Raw genomic sequence first — 19,473 nt, forward strand, 5'->3', positions numbered from 1 at the left:
CTGCAGCACATTATGCACACGCTATGAAGTATACTACATGCAAGCAACATTTGAAGTTGATGATGTCGAGGGGGGGATTAGAGGAAAATGCTGATGTGGAGCGATGGACAGCTCCATCTTTTCCCTTTACAGCGCCTGGTGAAACAGAGGAGCACTGTTAACTCAGGCCAGTCTCCCTGGGGTGCTCTACAAAGAGTGTCTTCTATGATCTGTAAGACTGCTTCTCCTCTGCCTGTTGGGGCACAGACATCAATGTGTTGGAATAACACTATTCCCCCTGAGGCTGATAAATCCCATAGATATCAGCTGTATGAGTATGACTAGGTCTGGTCTGTCTGCATTTTCATACATTTGCATACAGTGTTGATCATCTTACATCTGGTGTGCTACAATTAATCTTCTATTACCACTATGTTTAAACTGTCATGGCTAATTTTATACATTTAAATTAGCATTGGTAAAAAAGTACGTTTATCACCCTGGTGTACTATGCCAGTGCATATCGTCGACCAACATTTTTTTTTCAACCAGACTTGTTTGAGGTCACTGTGACATTTGATCTCAGCTAATTTTTCAGTCCAAGTGACCATTGGTTGAAATTTGAAGGCCTTAATGTTTGTACCAGATGTAATTACATTTCCTATGGGTGTTCCCAATATGTTCAAAAGAATATCAGACCACCTTGAGGTTGACCATTGATCTTGGAACTCCAATATTTAATCAGTTCATCTGTGAGTCCAAGTGAAGGTTTTTCCAAATTTAAAGAAATTCCGTCAAGGTGTTCCTGAGAGGCTATTCTTACCGTCTTCTTGAGATATTTCATTCACAATGCAAAATATGTGGTTTATGAGGTCATCTTGGCCTATTGACCTTGGGAAACCAAAGAAATTGCATTCCAACGCAAAAAAGTATATTGTCCGGTTACAACGGCCATGACCTTTGACCACCAAACTCTAATCAGGTTAGGTTTGTCCAGCGTTTTCGTCCAAATTTGAAGACATTAGATATCGTGTTCACAAGAATGGTAAGGGCAGATGGACAATCGAAAATCGCTTGTTGTTGCCGGCATAAAAAAAGCTAAGTCAACATGAGCCTGACTGAGACAGTGTTTCTCAGGTTTGCAACATTGCTATTATCTAATGTTTGAGGAATGGATTTTGACGTAATCTCATAACCAGCTGCTCTCATTAAAACATGTGTGACAGCATGACCCTGTTGTTTTGTATGATTGAGTTTCTACATGTCCATCTCACACCCTAGAGCAGCACTGGACTGTGCATCGATTTCCAGCACTGCAGCCACAACTGGGAAGAGATACTGTCAAACCCAGAGGGCATGTAATCTCCCGATGAGAGAGTAATACTCACGGTATACTCCCCTCAAATATTATTTCATTATTTCACTGTAATTACGCTGTGATATTACATGTATTATTCAGCTTCTTGCATATCAGTTTCCATAATCTCTTGCCTCGAGATGCAAAATGTTAATGCAGAGAATTAATGAGTCGCTGTAAACTTGAGCCCCCTCGACCATCTTTCTCAGAATCTGCAGCTCCTGTACACTCTTATCTATCGCTAGCACTACACACAAACACACACTTGTACTCTGTCTTCTGTGGTTTTCTGGCACTGTAATCATTGCTTTCCCCATTCTCTCTTCCTCCCACGTCCCTCACACCCATTTTTTCTTCCTCATTTTTCCTCAATAAACCCTTTATTTCCTCCGTTCCTGCTTCGTAGTCCTCCCAGCCTTCCCCTAACTCTCTCTGCCCCTCTGATGTCTTTCCTATCCCTTGCCTCTGCTCTTCATCGCTCTCTCTCTCTCTCGCTCTCTGTTCCTCTCGCTTTCCTCCCATCCCTTCCAAATTCTTTCTCTCTGCCGCCTCCTCCCCCGCCCCCTCTCTCTCTGGCTCTAAGTGTCTGAGAGCGATTGTGTTGTCGGAGGCAGCGGGCGACCTTGAGGACCAGTTCCAAGGTCAAACACACCTGTCTGAACAAATAAAAAGACCAATGCTTTCCTGACAAACACACACACAGTGGTACACAGACTGACGAGTACTGTCGTAAACACTAATGCCTACACTTACACACCCTCCCTGTCTTACAGCTAAGATTAATAGCAACACAACAGCAAGGCCAAATACACACACACATATATATTATATATATGGAGGTCAGTCTCATGAGAAGGCAAACGTAAATGTCATACAGAAGACAAATGTTGTGTCTGATACTGTAATGTTAGAGATATGCAGGGGGATTCTTCTGTAAATCAACATATAAACATACTGTATGTAGACAGATTGCAAACATTGTTTAATACATATTGTGAAAAAACTGTTGTTAGCAGAGTTTAGTTTGTTTTATTTCAAATCTCTCTCATGATTTAGTGTGTTTACAGGATTAAATCAATTTGAATCAATTGCTTCAAATATTCTATATTATTCTACATTTAAATTACTTAATCAGATAAATTTATTACATCAAATTTAATAATTTGTTGCTTTTTTTTTTACTCATTTTCAAAATTTAAATGATTTTAAATACTGCACAAGTATCTATATTTGTGTAGCATATTTTATAACTTTGAAGTCAACAACTGCATCACATTACGTTTGTTCCTCCTCATCACAAATTCCATACACCCACGTCTAATTCATTCTCTACACTCATTAGCAAACATCTAGTGCACACACACACATATATGATCACCTCTAACACCTCTCGCACACTCGCACACTTCATCAATTCAAATGCTGTCCTCAGGCAATGCCAAAGGCATGTGTGTGTTGGAGGTGTTCATGTGCAAGTGTGTTAGAGGTGTTCATGTTCGTGTGTGTGTGTGTGTGTGTGTGTGTGTGTGTGTGTGTGTGTGTGTGTGTGTGTGTGTGTGTGTGTGTGTGTTTATTGCTCTTTATCACACACCAGGTTCAACAAGACAAACACACAGTCAGTGCATTGTCCTCCACTTCCTGTGGCTGTCACACTGTTTACTGCGGAGGCACCAGTAAACCAAGTGACTCAACCTGTGAACGAGTGAGTGAGTAAACCTCCATACATATTTTCCCTGCCTCTATCATTCTAAAGATACTGGCTCATATTGGTTTGAGTTATAAGATACTTAAGGATGATGACACACAATGCTTCATCTTCCTTTGATCATGCTCTGTGGCACAATGTCTGCTTTACCCCAGACACTTATTTCTGGCACCGTGACAACCACCTGTTGTCCCCATTGGCTCCTCTGTCCTCCAGCCGTTACCTGCTGACCTTCTCTGCCGTTTTATGGGAATTCCACCTCATCAACTTCTTGGCATCCCGCTAGTTTCAACCAAAATGACTGTGATTTATTTTATATCTCCTATCCTTCCACGAGCTGAAAACTCATCTCTTTTGAAAGCACCTCCCTCTCTACCACAGTGCAGCACAAACCCCTCTCCCTAAACTCCCTCTTTCTTCTTGTCCTTGTCACTGAAAAATCTTTTCTGAAAAAGTTTGTTTTTTGGGGAAGCAGCTACAGTTTTCTTTTACAACTGGACATGTGAGCGCAATCAAGGACTTTCTACATATAGTGCTACTGCAGATAAAACAGGTGGACAAGATATCAGTGAAATGAATATGAGGAGCCAAGCCCATAGCACCAAGACAGAGAGAGGAAGAGAGAACAAAACAAAAAGAGGAGAGTTGGCACAGGCATGTCTGAGCTGAGAAGAGAAGTTCAAAAGACAGACTGTGTGGGTAGCGGTACCTTCAGTGTGAATAGCAGACACGTAGCTCCAGTTGTATCTCTTGACAATGTCCACCATGGCTCTTGCCTGCTGGGCATCTGAAGGCACCACCCGCATAAAGTACTTATAAAGGCTCTGAGACAATGGAAGTAAAATCAATGAAAAGTTGAGTTGTCAGGATCTATAATATCATTCATTATAAATCAGTTACTAGGAAGCAATGGGTCATTTTATATTGTAACATTCAAATTCAGGTTGCAGCAATATAATCTCTCTCTAACAACTCCCTAAAGGCTCATTCATGTGCAACAGTTTATGTATATATATGTAGAGGGTTAGGGAATACTCAGTACATTAAATCTGTATTTGTGCAGGTCTTCTGAAAGCTTATGGATAAGGGCATCCAAAACAAAGCAGTACCTCCGGAAATCATGGGGGGCAGTGTAGGTGGCTAGTGTTTGTGGCCGTTAGTGTTTTTTTTGATAAATGGAAAAATGGGCTCTAGAGTTGGTGGGAAACTACAAGTATCAATACGATGTTACTTTGCCTTGATAAAGGGAGGAACAGACACTTTTTCCTCTTAAGAGAAACATTATCACAACCTCCTCCATCGCCATGTTTTCTTGATTTCAGAAAATCTCCACTCTGCACTTCCTCTCCTGGAGGTACTGCTTAACAACCATGGCAACGTAAAAGATGCCGGGAATTACATGGGGAGTGACGGCTACATCATTTGAAACAGACGTACCTCTTTTCATACTTAAAGGCAGCACAAATGAGCCTTTATATGCATGGGTCTACAACTGCTGCCAGTAACTAGTAGTAATTTGGATTGAAGTACATGGCCTCACCTTGTCACTAAGGTCCATACTGGTGGCGGAGTAGGCAATCTGTGGTATGTTGAACAGCTGTAGCAGGTTCTGAACCTGGATGGCCACTGAGCTCGACCCCGGTCCAATCAGCCCCACGATAGGCTTCTTCCCCCGCATCGGAGTGGCAGAGGGGTCAGCGCACTTCATTGTCGGTCCTCCGCCACCTCCCCCTCCCCCAGCTCCCCCACCTCCTCCCCCTCCTCCTCCTCCCCCTCCTCCCCAAGAGCCTCCTCCGCCCCACTCCTCCGCCTCATCGGATGAGACAAGCGAATCCCGGATGAACTCGATGCTCTGCTCCAGAGCCACGGCCGAGTGCCAACACGAGTCCCGGATCTCACAGCCAAGGGTGATGTTGGGAAGGATGTGCGGGTCCCTGTTGATGCGGTCCAGCGTGTGCATCATGGCCTCCACCCTCTGGATCCCGTACTGCTCTCGCACTGCACCACACTTGCGCTCGTGTACCTGCGCAGACAAGATGGAATCAAACAAGATAAAATTGCAACAACATTTAGGTAACAATGTTGTCTATATGCTGAAAAGTGCTGTAAATGGCATTTATTACTCAGACACAAAGATTAAGGCTCAAGATTTGAATGCATGGCTGCATCACTGCTGGGCTAGAACTGGTTTTATGTTCACGTGGCTGCCATGTTCAAAAAGTGATTTTCTTCCAGTTTGCAATTATCCATAATGAGATGGAAAAACGCTTAAAAGTCAGTGGTGTTAGCTAATGGAGCCTGGATGTCCATGGACTCACACAGAGGTACTACAAATTGGCTCCTAACAAGCAGAGCAACATTATGACTCTGCACAAAACATTGCAAATTGGGCCAAAAATTATATCCAGTAATGATCCTAACCATCATTTTAGACATTTTCTGTCTCAACTCTAAGAACATTTTTAAAAGAGCTTTTCTCAAGCCCAGGAGCGATGACACGTGAAAGTCAGTGAATCAGAAAATGTACTGTCACAAACACTCAAATCCTGTAATTATATCACTCAAAAACAATCCTGCATGTTCACAAGCACAAAAACACAAATTACCTTGTCAGCAGGAGGCTGGTGATGGACGGAGAACAAGGCTCCGATGATGATGTCGCCAGATATGTGTGCTACAACTCGCCGTTCGTTGGAATGGGCGGAGCCGGCTCGATCAGGTCCAACCCAAATGGACAGAACTAGCAGCAGCCAAAGGGTCATCTTGGTCCCGTAAGGTTAACAGAAGGAGCAGCAGATCTCAGAGCAGTTTTATCGTGCAGAGTCGTCACTGGGAACTACGTGTCCGACAAACGCTTATCCTCTCCATGGCAGGATCGGGGCACAGAGGAAATTTTTGGAAAATGGTTGATTGTTATATTCCTTCCTCTTTAATTTTCTTCCTTCCTTCGGCTTTCAAGGTGGCACCATCACTACAGTGCAGCAGTGCAACCTGGGAAATTCAAAAGAAAATCTGGGTTAAGTCTCATTGGCTGACATAACTCCGGGCTCCCCCAATTAGAAAGTAGTATCCACAAGAACAGATGAAAAAGACATGATCACATGAACCTGTGAGCAAAGAAGACGCTGTTAGAATTTGAAAATCTTTGCTGAAGTTGGATTTTACAAACACACAAACCACACAGACAGTAATTCATTAGTTTGACCTATATTTACTTTTATAAAAGCTGTCTGCAAACACATCCTTCTGTGTTGAAGGAATAGTTCACCCAGACATGAAAACTCACTCATTATCTACTATGCCGGTGGACGGGGGGGTGAAGGCGTCATTTACCCTGTGTTTTAAGCCTAAAGGTCCAACGGAAGTGGAGAAAATAGCGGGGGGTTTATGGACACCAGCGAGCAGTATGAAGGTTATTTTTATATTTTTTCTGTTGTTTTATTACGTCTGAAGCTTTGGTCACCCATTACTTCAATTGTATTGGATTCTGCTCCAATGCTTTTTACCCATGTCACTCCAGAAGTGTTTTGTGGACTGAAACACTTCACCCACCCCTCAATCAACATAGTGGTGAGTAGATAATAAGTACATTTTCATTTCTATCCCTTTAGGCTTGACACACCTTCATAATAACACTCTTTAGACAAGTGCATTTAAAACTGTGGCTAAATGTACTTCTACTTTTTCATCAGCTCCAATTTTGACATGGAAACATGTGAGTCCCATCAAAATTAGGTTAATATATTGTGAAGTGCATGGGGAAACTGGGAAATAACAGTAGAAACTAGGACCTGGCCATACGATCAAAAATTACAATATCACTCAGTATCAATAATTATCACATAAGTTTAAAGACTTTTTGCTCCTAATTGAAGGTTGTGGTTTCAAACGCTTTATGAGCAGAGAGTGACAAGCATTTAATAAACAGCAAAACATTTGACGAATCTCAGGTCGAACAATTATGTGTTTTCCCTCCTTACAGGCCTGAGCTCATATCTGTCACTTGACGTTCACGTGCTCACAGAGCGAATGTCAATTTCACAATACTTTAATTAACATATAGGAAGTAGGGCTGGGCAAGTTAACTAGTTAATTACGAGTTAACTCATCACTTATTTAACTCAACTAATTATTTTATCTCGCATTAACTCAGGTTTGATTATTTATTGTTTTATTGTGAAAGTCAGGCTTTTATTTTATGAAAGTCTGTTGCTGAATGCTGCGGAACCGGAAAAAAGAAAATAATTGGCGGATAAACAACCATGGATAAGGCTACGGAGCTTTTACATGGCCATTTTAATTTTAAAGTCCTTCCAGACGGCGGAGTCGACAGAACCAAAGTTATTTGTAGCCACTGCCGAGGTGAATTTTCTTATCACCGGAGTACTTCCAGTCTAAAATATCACCTGAATGCAAAACACACAGTTGATATCAGCAAATCACTCAACGAAACAGCGAGTGGAGCGAGGCTTCGGCAGACTACGTTAGACGCAGGGAGGAGTATACATTTTTCATAACGAAGAGGATAACATTAATGCCCTGGCAGTGGCATTGAGCTTTAACTTTGTATTTGCTTTGATAACATTGTTAAGTTGAGATTTACACTGAATATTTTATTTAACTGCTACTGTATTAAATGCTGATGTTAAAAGTGTTTGCAAAACAAATGTTATGGCACTTTCGTTCATATGGCAGAACATTGAAAATAAAATTGCGTTATACACTACTTTTTAATTCATTATTGGATTTTGCGTATACAAATGCGATTAATCGTGATTAATCAGGGAAATCATGCGATTAATCGCGATTAAAACTTTTAATCATTGCCCAGCCCTAATAGAAACAAGCTGCTGCTTATGAAATCAGTGGCCATTATACTATACAACATATTGAGCAGTGATTGTTTGTTCTAGATGAAGGTTAATGAGATGAGTGAGGGTCTGGCTCTAGATCAGTGTAATTCATTTACGTATGGAGGTGTTACAAACACTACGCCAGCCGTCTGGCCTTGCCCTCTTCTTCCTGGGGAACGGCTCTAAATCACTGTTACTGAGCACGGCCACCACTGTGTCACGATAATGTTAATAACCACAACAATCACACCTCAAAGCTGCAGTGAGGAATCTTTGGTTTTATACAGCACTTACTCGTAGAAACCATGACACCAACAAGGTCACAGAAACCATCAGGCTGCACCATTTTTATTTTTAATTTATTTTATAAGTCCTCTATGTTTTCACCCCTGTCTCTTTGTTTCATGGTTGGTTTGTTTGTTTGTTTCTCAGCAGCCTTGTGCAAGAACATCTGAATGGATTTCCACAAAACTTGGGTTAGGTTGCAACCTGGGTACCCTAGTACTGATACTTCAATACTGGATTTTGGGTGTTCTATCCAAAGTGAGCTCCTTGCATCACTATCATCACAGTTCAAATTATCATCCTGACACATTTGTTCTTCCAGCTTTGAGTCCATCACATGTTAGAAACATAATCAACACCCTCACTCGCTCTTTGTAAATCTTCCGGATATTTGACTAGGGGGCTGACAATAATTTTCGGAAAATGTGTGGAGCAGCTGACTACAGGCCCTCCGGAAAAATTTGTGCAGGAGTCACTGATCGTTTGAAAGCCTCTTAAAACCAGTTCACATCCATCCACAATCACATTTACCATGTTGTTATAAATTACAGAATTCATGTATTTATTTTCTAAGTCAACCACTAAGTAGATGATTCCAACCAATGTACACCAAACATACTGTGTCAACCAAACTCCCTGGAGTAAACTTTCAAGTAGCCATCCCTCTGCATTAATGGGCGAGCTTCATAATTTGCTTAACCTCAGAGCTACACAATTACTTTTACTTTACGGCATTGGAGCAAGGTAATTGACCGTAAACAGCAGGGGAGCTGGGACAGTTTGGACGGCAGAGGATGGCATCAAATGCCAATGCAAAACAGGATCAAGGTCGTGACAGTGAGGTCGCTGGTTAGTTGGATGGGGGGAGGGGGATGACGGAGAGAACGGAGGAGAAAAAGGTGAAGGTGGGGTGTGGTGAAAGTCTAGCAATGGAGGATGGGGATGGGACATGGCTCGCAGAGGGTGGGAGGATGGAGAGAGGAAGAGAAGAAAGGGGGACAAGGGAGGGGAGCGAAAGAAAGGGGGAGTGTATAGCGTAGAGGAAGAGAAACGGAGACAGAGAGGGAGATTAAAGAAAAAAGGAGGAGAGTGCGATGAAAAGAAGCATCAGGGGACACAGAGTCTGAGTGAAGGTAATTAACAGGACAGTGTCAGGATGGTAACAGGACCGACTGCTGCAGCAAGACTGAGCAAATCCAACTGAGCTCACTCGCTCTGTGTCGCTGATGCTGTTCTGTCTCTTCCTCCCTCTCTATTTATCTGTTCACACACTCATGTAAAGATTCAAATATCATTTCCAAACTCTCCTCACTCACTCCTTAATATGGACAGAGATACACCCATCGACTAATTCCAGAAATCCGTGTCTGTATGTAGCTCGCATATCTCGGGGACCATTCATCTTACTATTTGTCATTTGTATTGTTAAGGGCCTGAGGAAGTGCAGTGTCAGATTTGGTGCAATATGGCCTCACGATACGGTCAATATTAGTTAAAGTCTAATTAAGAGGCAACAGCACTCTGTAACAGGGGGGCTACTGGGACTCAAAGTAAGTAGCGTTGTTGATCACCCAAACAGAGCGTTCACGACAACGACAACAACTGATTCTGTGGACTTAGTCCTGCAGCCGGTCTATACTGGCTGCAGCTCAATTACTGCAGGTCACCTTATCACTTTCACAAAGATGTCTGAAAACTGACACTTTCTGAAGTTAGCCTTTCACATACGAAGAACAGTCGGACATCCTCAGGACAATGTCCAGAGCATTCAGGCGATGGGTGGTGTCTGCGTGATGCAAGAGGCAGGACAGGATGTATAAATTCAGCTGCAGCAAGCAAAGTGTTTTGTTTACAGCACATCAACACCTGCCACTGCATTTATCACCAAACGCTGAGTTGACATCTTGTTGGTGTCATCTATGTATATGGCACCTCTTTTTCAAAAGATACATCTATTCCCAGCAGTTTTGCATCCATTGTGCGTTAAGAGACGTCTTCATCACTTGCTCGCTGTTAATTTTCCAGAAATGGGCTCACGCTGACATTTTACGGACATCAGGGGGCTGGCAGGGAATATCCAGAGCGTTTGACTGGGCCATTTGCGTTTTCGCAAACAGCCCAGAAAACACAAGAAAATTGTGCCGATTTCAGACCATCTCTGAAATCAGCTTCAGTCAAGAGCACACTGTGTCTCTGTCACACTCCCCCCTCTGTGTCTCTATTGCATTGCGTGGGCTTAACTGTAGATGGGAAAGAAAAAGAAAATCAAATCCTCATTCCCTAAACAAACATCATCGCACACACCATTAGACAGTTATATCTCTGGTTCTATCCAAACTACGCACAGGGGCATTTTAAAACCTTTCAATTCAACTTGTGCACAGAGGTATAAGCACACAACTCGGAGAGACAAACACTCTACCCTCCTGTCTGTTTTACATTAGTTCAATGACTTTCATTAGTGCTGACACACTGTTTTATTGGTTGAGAAAGCATTTAATTTACTGCTCGTTAAACACATTAAACAATTACAATTTATTAATAAAAGAAAAAAAATCCCTCACACTTATTTCCTCTCTCTTGTTCTGCATGACACAGATATTTGTGTTTATAACACAGACTGTATTACGATGGCCCTAACAGTAAAGCCAAAGTGGCTTGATTGTCCCCTGGTGGCTAGTTTCAGTATAGTTCATAAATCCGGCCGCCTCCAAAAAAAAAAAAAAAAATCCGGCCGCCTCCATGTAAGTGGATGGGGCACAGCCCAAACTAGAAGGTACACGTCAAATAGATTTTTCGCAAAATTGGTTTCTGTTGTTTAAAGGAGTTAAGAGTATTTTTTTAATAGTTTGGTTTAAATTAGTTTATTGATGCTAAAAAAATGAGGCTATATATCATCATTGACGGCTGCTAAGACTGGAGTCTATAGCTAATATATCTACATATATCTTCCTAGCAGTCATATCAGGATAGTGGGAGGAAGTGGAGACGCATCATCCTTCTTTATGTACAGTCTATGGTTTGAAATGAATGACTGGGTAGGGGGCTTCGTCTGGAGGTTTGCTCTCTTAATAATAGGAGGATTTTGACTATAAAAACTCCAGACTGAATATTTTTGATTGGTTGGATAAGGGGAAGATTGTCAGACTGTACTCATCTATGTTACAGCACAAAGCTTGAGGACTTGAATTTGGAGGGGAAACATATGCAAACAGTTGCAACACCAAAGCATTATCACTTGCTGGCAACTAAAATAGGTCATCCTGCTTTTTCTGATGACAATTTAAGGAAGCAGCCATATTTTGGGAAGGTTTTTTGCTGAGTGGGCGTGTGACAGTGTTTCTCCATGTGCCCTGTGTTCCCATGTGTGTCAGAGGGACTATTTTACGCACCTGAGCCCCAGAAAACCACAAAGTTTGGTATGTTTATTTTAACATCTCTAATTATTGACTTTTTTTAAACGTTCGCATTCAGATCTGTACTGTATTCTATAGTCTTCCTCATAGTGACAGAGTTGGTCGATACAGCCAAAGATCATATCAAAATTAAGATATTTGTATCAGTAAATATTAATAATTATCACGATAAATGTCACTTACTATTTCTTTTAAGTTTAAAGACAGATTTTTGCTCATGGGTGAAGGTTGTGGTCCTAAAATCTTCTTTGTGAGCAGAGAATGATAAATGCTTGATAAACAGCAAAACATTGTTCAAATCTGAGGTCGATCAATTGTGCGTTATACCTCCTCACTGTGCACAATGCATCAGAATAAACACATATGAACATTATATTGCTTTTTTGTGACAATTAATGTTTTATCGGTCAGCTCTACAGTGCCGGATCTCCTGTTGCATATCCTGACTGCAGCAGGTAATTCGATTTTTTACTTCTGTCAGTCAGCTATGGAGCTAAACAAGACTCAACAAACACACAGCATAATAAATGACCTTATCAAACCACTAAGGGCATCCGGATCCCTCTGAAAGCCAATGACAGAGCCAACGTATCAGATATCCAACAAGTGTAAGTCAATGTAAAACATGCCGTTGCCTCAGTGGAACATGTCTAATCAGTGTTGTCAGGAGGCACCAACAGGACTCGAACCTGCTGCAGCGACACCAGACGAGGTGTGACAGACACAACTCCCCCAAGAACAAGCTCTGACCTCAAAGCACTTCACCCTGCAACGTGTCCGGTCGTCGATCACCCTCATCCCGACTTTGTGCATATGAATCCAGACTCCACACATCGCATGCTCAGTTAAAGACGGACCCTGCATATCTCTCCAAGGAGAAATCCCCCCCCCCCCCCCTAAAAAATCCACAGACAACAACAATGACTGGTGCAGCGCAGCATCCTTGCAGCCGCAATGGGAGATCTGACACACACACACACACACACTCACGTTTTACGAGCGAAAACATGACAGAGACACGGTGTGAAATGGACATGTCTCCAGCATGCGCGGATGAGAAGCGGCTTTCTGACGCCTCTGTGTCTTATTGGCATGACTGGAATCTCCCTGCGTCTGTGCAGCCGGCTGCCTCCTCTAACTGGGCTGCCACATCACCACAGTAACCTTCCATCAAGGAGAACTAGTCCACAAGCAACTGCGAGTCCCCGCAGGGACGCTGCGATAAAAGCGAGTGTCTGCACTAAATCCTCAATGAGCGCCTCCCAGTAACGCTTACCTTGTGGGGACCTGTACAGCCGGTGTCTGCCCGGTCCCAGTTCCCACTGGTTCCCACTGGGGAGCCACTGGTCCCAATGTCAGACACGCACCGGAGCTGCTGTCTGTGTGCGTGTGTGCAGGACCAGCTCCGTTTTCCAGTCACGCACACCTGAGCCTGTCTCCAAACACCTCGCTCCTCTCCCTCATCCCACCCTCCCTCCTCTGCTCCTCTGCTCCTCCTCTCCTCTAATATCCTCTCCACTTCTACCCCTGACATTTTTTATCTTTTTCCAGCTGTATCCTCCTGTCTCCCCAGCCCTCTCCTCTCCTCTCCTCTTCTCCTATCCTCTCTGACAGCAGTCACCTCTTCATTTTCACCTCCTCTCTTGTTTTTTTGGCTGCAGGACAGAGTTTGTTCTCGTCACCTTCTCCTCCTGTGTCTACCTGATGTGGTGCGAGACGACAAACCAGACAAACAGTTGCTGTGCAGACTCCAGACTCACTACAGGAGAACCGCTCTCCCACTCGAACTGCAGCTGGGCCACTTCTCTTCACTCCCTCAGTATAATTCAAGGGTTCATAATCATATCTGATAAAACATGGAGTCACTATGAAAATGAGTGCTCGCTCCATGTGCTCAAAGTCTGTCTCCACATGTTTCCACAACTTCACTTCTGTCCTTATGTTCTTCTGCCATTCTGGACCTCAACCCATTCCACCCATTACAATAACAAGTCCTACCACCACTGAACAGGTTACCTGAGCAACAGGAAGCAGCAGCTGGAACACCTGTTCAGGGTCCGAGAAGGATTCAGCCAATCAGAGTAGAGCACTGGTGTCCGGATCAATGCCTGACCATATTTAGATTACTTAAAGTGTCGCCATAATAATTTAAAATTTAAACTTAAAAATAAACTAAACACAAACAGATGAAATTTGTGACTGGTATCTAACTTTACGTATGATTCGCCCTGTCCTCGCTCCTATTTGTTTATGTATTTATTTATTCGTATATATTTATTTTGCTCGTTTATTTTTTGCATGAATTCACGTATTTGTTGTTTCAACGTTAGCTGACACCTCCTTGGTGGTGTCAGCTAACACCACCAAGGTGATACATATATAAGGAACGAATGTGGAGCAGCTTTTATGATATAAAAAACTTACAGTTAACAGGATTAATTAAAAATTATGGTTTGCTTTACACTCTCCCTCCCTCTCTCTATCTCTCTCTCCCTCTTCCCTCTCCCTCTCTCTCTCCCTCCCCTCTCTCTCTCTCTCTCTCTCTCTCTCTCTGTCTCTTTATCTCAGCCTTATTAAATCCTGCTCATTTTTTTATTTCACATGCTGAAAGAAAGAATAAATAGACGCAGATCCCCCAAAATGCAAACACCAGTATAAAGTCTCCCCCTCTCCACTGGTGTATTAGTTATGCCCCCCTCCTCCCCTCCTCCCCTCCTCTCCTCCTCTGATCACACAGACATCAGAGGTGACACTACATAACGATAACGACGCAGGGGACGGGGATCGATGGCATGTGAAGTTTCCTAGCGGTCACAGGAGTAAAGAACCATTAACCTATACAGCTCCGCCTGGCGTCCACCTAAAACACCCGCAGGGATCGAATCATTACGGATCAAGTAAATCGATATAAATCTGATGGAAACATCCTGCTGCTTTGCAAACGTCTCCATGCACACTGACAGCGACTGTCAATGCCAGCGAGCACCAGCTATTCCAGGGTCGTGCATGAGAATATAGCCTAATTTAACCTTTATCGATCCTTTCCTAATGGTAGTTCAACCAATAAATATTTAACCAACCTATTTGTTTATACAATAAAGATGACTGTAAGGATATGGGGGATTTTATGTAAACTATCAGCTCGTTTGGCAATGTGACTTTCTGGCCTACACAACACTGTCATATTAGACCAACATGCATATTGCACTAAAGGAAATTAAGCTGTGAGAGATTATAAAATATACCATATGTACTTTCAGGTCGGTGTCGGCTGAGTGTGAGCACAGTCTCCCGATGGAGTGAGACAGCGGAGGTTGTTTAGTGATGAGTTTACTCCTGAAATTAGACTCAACCCTGGGCTCCAAATCGGAGCTCCACTCCCATGTAGAATCCATGAACTTGACTGGTGGTGGAAATACAAATACATGCATGAGAAAATGTGTCTTCATAACCAAAACCATGCGCCGGCAGCAGCTTCCATCCACGGATGGAACAAACAACGCACGGTGGAGGAATGAAGTGACATACCTTTGCTTGCAGGACAGGTGAAGAGCTCCTGGAGAAACACAGCGTCCCTCACGCCTCCATCAGGGCATCATGCTCCTGCGCTGGTTAATCTACTTTTTCACTATGGCAACAAATGAACCCCCCTGTCCTCTCTCTCTCTCTTTCTCTCTCTCTCTCTCTCTCTCTCTTTCTCTCTTTCTCTACGCCGCGCCATGCGCTCCAATGAGGAGGCTCCGCTCGCGTCACAGGTCATCTCTCTCTCTCTCTCTCTCTCTCTCTCTCTCTGTCTCTCTCTCTCTCTCTCTCTCTCTCTCTCTCTCTCTCTCTCTCTCTGTGTGTGTGTATGTCGACATCACACCTACCTCCAAGATACCATCTGGAGATAGATACTGATGGAGAGAGTAGCCTTAGAGGAAGAAGGAGAGATGTGTGTGTGTGTGTGTGTGTGTGTGTGTGTGTGTGTGTGTGTGTGTGTGTGTGTGTGTGTGTGTATGTGTGTGTGTGTGTGTGTGTGTGTGTGTGTGTGTGTAGGATGGAGGGGGGGTTAGAAGCTTGGCTATGACAAGGCTTGGATTAATTTGCCAGCCAAATGCATTTGGGATTAGTGGACCATTAAAAGAGCACACACACACACACACACACACAAACACACACACACATACACACACGCAAACACACACACGCAGGCTTTAGCTGATACAGTGATAGCCTTACTAACCCTGACCTCTATCTCATTCACTCTCTCTTTGTTTCCCTTTCTGGGCTTGTTTTGACACGAACAAATGAGCTAACAGGAGAACAGACGAGTGCAAATGCACAGAAACATACTCTTGTACTCACACTATTTGATAAGTGCCTTTGTGTGTGTGTGTGAGTGTGAGTGTGTGTGTGTGTGCGTGTTTGTGTGAGCGTGTATGTGAGTGTGTGTGTGTGTGTGTGTGTGTGTGTGTGTGTGTGTGTGCGTGTGTGTGTGTGTGTGTGTGTGTGTTTGTGTGTGTGTACGTTTCCAAGAGCCGTAACACATACTGAGTATCAACATCCCTAAAGCTGAATTACTAGCGATAACTGCTCAAAGGGTTATTGTGGGAGTTAGTTTTTGGCTGGTCAGCAGAAACTGAAATGGACTCAGAGGAATTTTCCGGCCATGTCTCATGAAGGGACAATGTAATAAAATCCTTTTATTGATTTTCCAATTGATATTATGCTAATAGTCTAAAAGGTTCAGTGTGTGGGACTGAGTGGCATCTAGTGGTTTATGCTGCAAATCGTAACCGATTGGATAGCCTCACTCTCAACTCACACTTGCAGCATGTAAGATAACCTGCACAGCCCTGGGGTAACAATAAAATGTGAAACACCCTTTCTTGGGATTAGTCTGTCCATTCAACATGGCGTGGCAACATTGCAGACTCCATGCAAGAGGACCTGACCACGATGCAGGAAATGAACACACAATGTCCTTGTTCAGTCACAGAGGCGTCCACCATGCTCCACAAGTTTCCTCAGTCTTTTCTCGCCTTGTCCTTGATTTATTTAGATTTTTACAATAAAGTTGTTTTGAACAGACAAAAACTAGTGCTGGAATGATCATTGGCAAACAATCGCTGCTGTAGTATTCAACAAGCAGCCAATAGATCAGCTCAGTTAGTCTCATTTGATGCTGGTCAATCTCCCTCTCTAACGCTCAATCACGCAGGCTAATACACAATAATTCAATTCATCATTCTCTAAGAGGGACACTTGAGACATTATTGATGCAAGTTTGGCTCAACAGATGAATCACTATTGATGAAAGTGAGACAAATCGATGATGTGCGATGGAGCGCTGTGGATTGAAAGACATGATAGAAGAAAATCATCCAGTTAGCGCACTGCATGTGTGTATTATGACACTGACACTGTTAAGCAGAGTGTGTGGGCTACGGCGGAATGCATCACATAGTGACAGGTCCCCTATTTCCACGAAAATTAGATTACAGTGGCACAACAATGCGTGTGTGTGTGTGTGCGTGCGTGCGTTTGATTATGTACAAGTGTTCATCATCCGCATATAAACGTCTATAGGGTGAAATAATGTTTTACCGCACTCCTCCGCAAAAATCACAAGCACAACAGTCAGTGTCACAGTCGGCAAATCAATTATTCAATGGCATTTCAGAAAAACACTGGATACCAATGGTTGCCATAGACACATGGAGGATTTACAGGGTTGTCACTTGTCTGCGATATTCACACTCTAAGTAGGACAAATAGAGAGAGAGAGGGGAAAAAAAGGTAGAGCCACATAATGCCAACACTGAAACGAGGATGTCGCTTATGAAACATTCACTCTCAAGTAATGTGAGTCCTGCATCATTGACAGAGAGAAAATTGGGTTTTAATGTGAACCACGCGTGTGATGAGCAGAAAATATTCACACCCTGGTTTTTCTATTCTTTAATAAGCCTGTTGCCTTGATGCTTTGGGATGCTGGTGGAAATAATGTCGCTGGCTACCATAGAAACAACATTTTTCCTATGACATTTCGACACAAAAGGCAGATCTTCCCACCTACTTCCACACACAACTTGCACAACTTGCACAACTCCACTCTGCTCAAAGGTTGACATAAGTTGAAGTTCAATGCAACTGCAAGGGAGAAAATGACCTGAAAAGAGAAGCCCACTGGAGCAGAGGTGGGTTTTAATATGTTATATAACATCAAATTGTGCTTATCAGTTTTTTATACATGCAAATTCATTGCACATAAAAAAAACAGGGTTTGTCCTCAGATCCTTAGAAGGCTCAGCCAGGCTCTGCAGACAAAGTAAAAGCAGCCTCAGCGTCGATGTGAACTGTCAGCGCGGGTTGACGTGCTGTCATGGTGTCTCTGTCTACCCAGGACGCCCTGATAACAGGGACGCCACACAACCCACAGGCTGCAGCAGTGTTTGAATTTATTCCCTGCAGATGTCATCAAAATGTAAACAAAAAGTAAACAGTGAAAGTAGAGCTAAAATATCACTTTTATACACCATTGTCACTTAGTTTATCATTTTTTTTCAGATGTAATTGATTTACATTTATCAAAACTCATCAAAAGTTTTAGAGTCCCCTTTTTAGAGTTCAGTTTATTATAAGAGAAGACAGTATTCACATATGAGCAGAAACAAGTGAAATCTTCATTAAAAGACATTGTTATAAAATAACTCAATTAGCAAAAGGGTTGCCTATCTACATACTGCTGGTCAACTGATTGATTAACTGACTAATGGCTTCAGCTCTAGTACAACTATCTAACTCACTGTGATTGATGCAAGTGAGGAGCGTTAGGTCAGAAGTCAGGAGGGCATAACCTCTGACTGACTGTGTGGTTGTGGGCAGAAACACACATTGACATGCATGAACACAGACCCACAGACTAATACAAACAATCAACATAAACATTGTGCGGATGACGTCAGAGTCTCCACAGTAGAAGCCGGAGGGTCGAGGTCCCAATACACACGTGCTCAATCAATCATAAATCAGTCGCAGTTGTCAATCATGACATTTCACCAAATTTATGGGAACATTTGCACTGTCTCTGAAGAAGTGTTTGGGGAGTCGAGCTGCAGAATCGAGCTCCCATTGATTAATCCAAATCTCATGGGTCAATAACGTCTTACACTATTCTTATTGCACAAAAAATTATTAAAATCAAACTTGTCAGAAACATGGACTTGGACAAAAGCCTGTGTGATAGGAATAACCTTAAATAATAGAAACCATCTTTGGGGGATTTTATTAATATTTTCCCTTTTTAGTTGGGTCCATGTCCCAGCTGCTATTATGGAGTAGGCCGGGTTTGTGACCAACTCTGCAGCCAGTTACCAGGGGGCTTTACTATTTGGGAGCAATCATGTCAGCCATCTATACGTCAATAAATTATAAGACATTTCCTGTAAGCCACCTATACACCTCCAGTGCAAAGCCTTCTTTCAGGGTTGGACAGAAAAGCAATCCTCTGCTTTGGAGCAGATTGTCACATGTTCCACCTGAGAGATAAATCACCCCTCGGGGCCATCAGGGTGTAAAAGATGTCTCTCCTCTGTAGTAGGAATCAGAAGAGTCGATCTGTCATCTCTGCGCGGCAGTAGCAGGGTTGATTTTAATATGGATAAGCTTTATGAAACAAAGTAAAGAAAAGTCAAATAAACATAATAAACACCAGCGTGTTAGTCAAAGCATCAGTGTTGTGCCTCTTCTACTGCTTCATTACAACTGATGAGGCGGAAACTCTAACTGTGACCAACACCATGCTGTAGAAACCATACGTGTTGATCCACTGTTGCAGCAATAAATAGATCATGCTGCCCTCTTGTGGCTGGATGGAGACAGGAGAAGGAGAAG

At 42.9% G+C, this 19,473-nt stretch overlaps 1 protein-coding gene across 1 annotated transcript in view; it reads right to left on the bottom strand.

Annotated features, from left to right (window-relative positions):
- The window catches only part of grm5b (glutamate receptor, metabotropic 5b), a 52,554-nt gene extending 46,751 nt beyond the window's left edge, over nt 1–5,803 (bottom strand). Inside the window, exons 1-3 of the mRNA XM_061073762.1 lie at nt 5,648–5,803; nt 4,582–5,064; nt 3,751–3,865 (exon numbers count right to left, since the gene is read on the bottom strand). Of these exons, the coding sequence (XP_060929745.1) occupies nt 3,751–3,865; nt 4,582–5,064; nt 5,648–5,803 (754 nt within the window). The remainder of the gene's footprint in view (nt 1–3,750; nt 3,866–4,581; nt 5,065–5,647) is intronic.
- Between the last annotated feature and the right edge of the window lie 13,670 nt (nt 5,804–19,473).

Source organism: Limanda limanda, chromosome 6 (assembly GCF_963576545.1).
Source record: "Limanda limanda chromosome 6, fLimLim1.1, whole genome shotgun sequence".
NCBI classification, from domain to species: Eukaryota; Metazoa; Chordata; class Actinopteri; order Pleuronectiformes; family Pleuronectidae; genus Limanda; species Limanda limanda.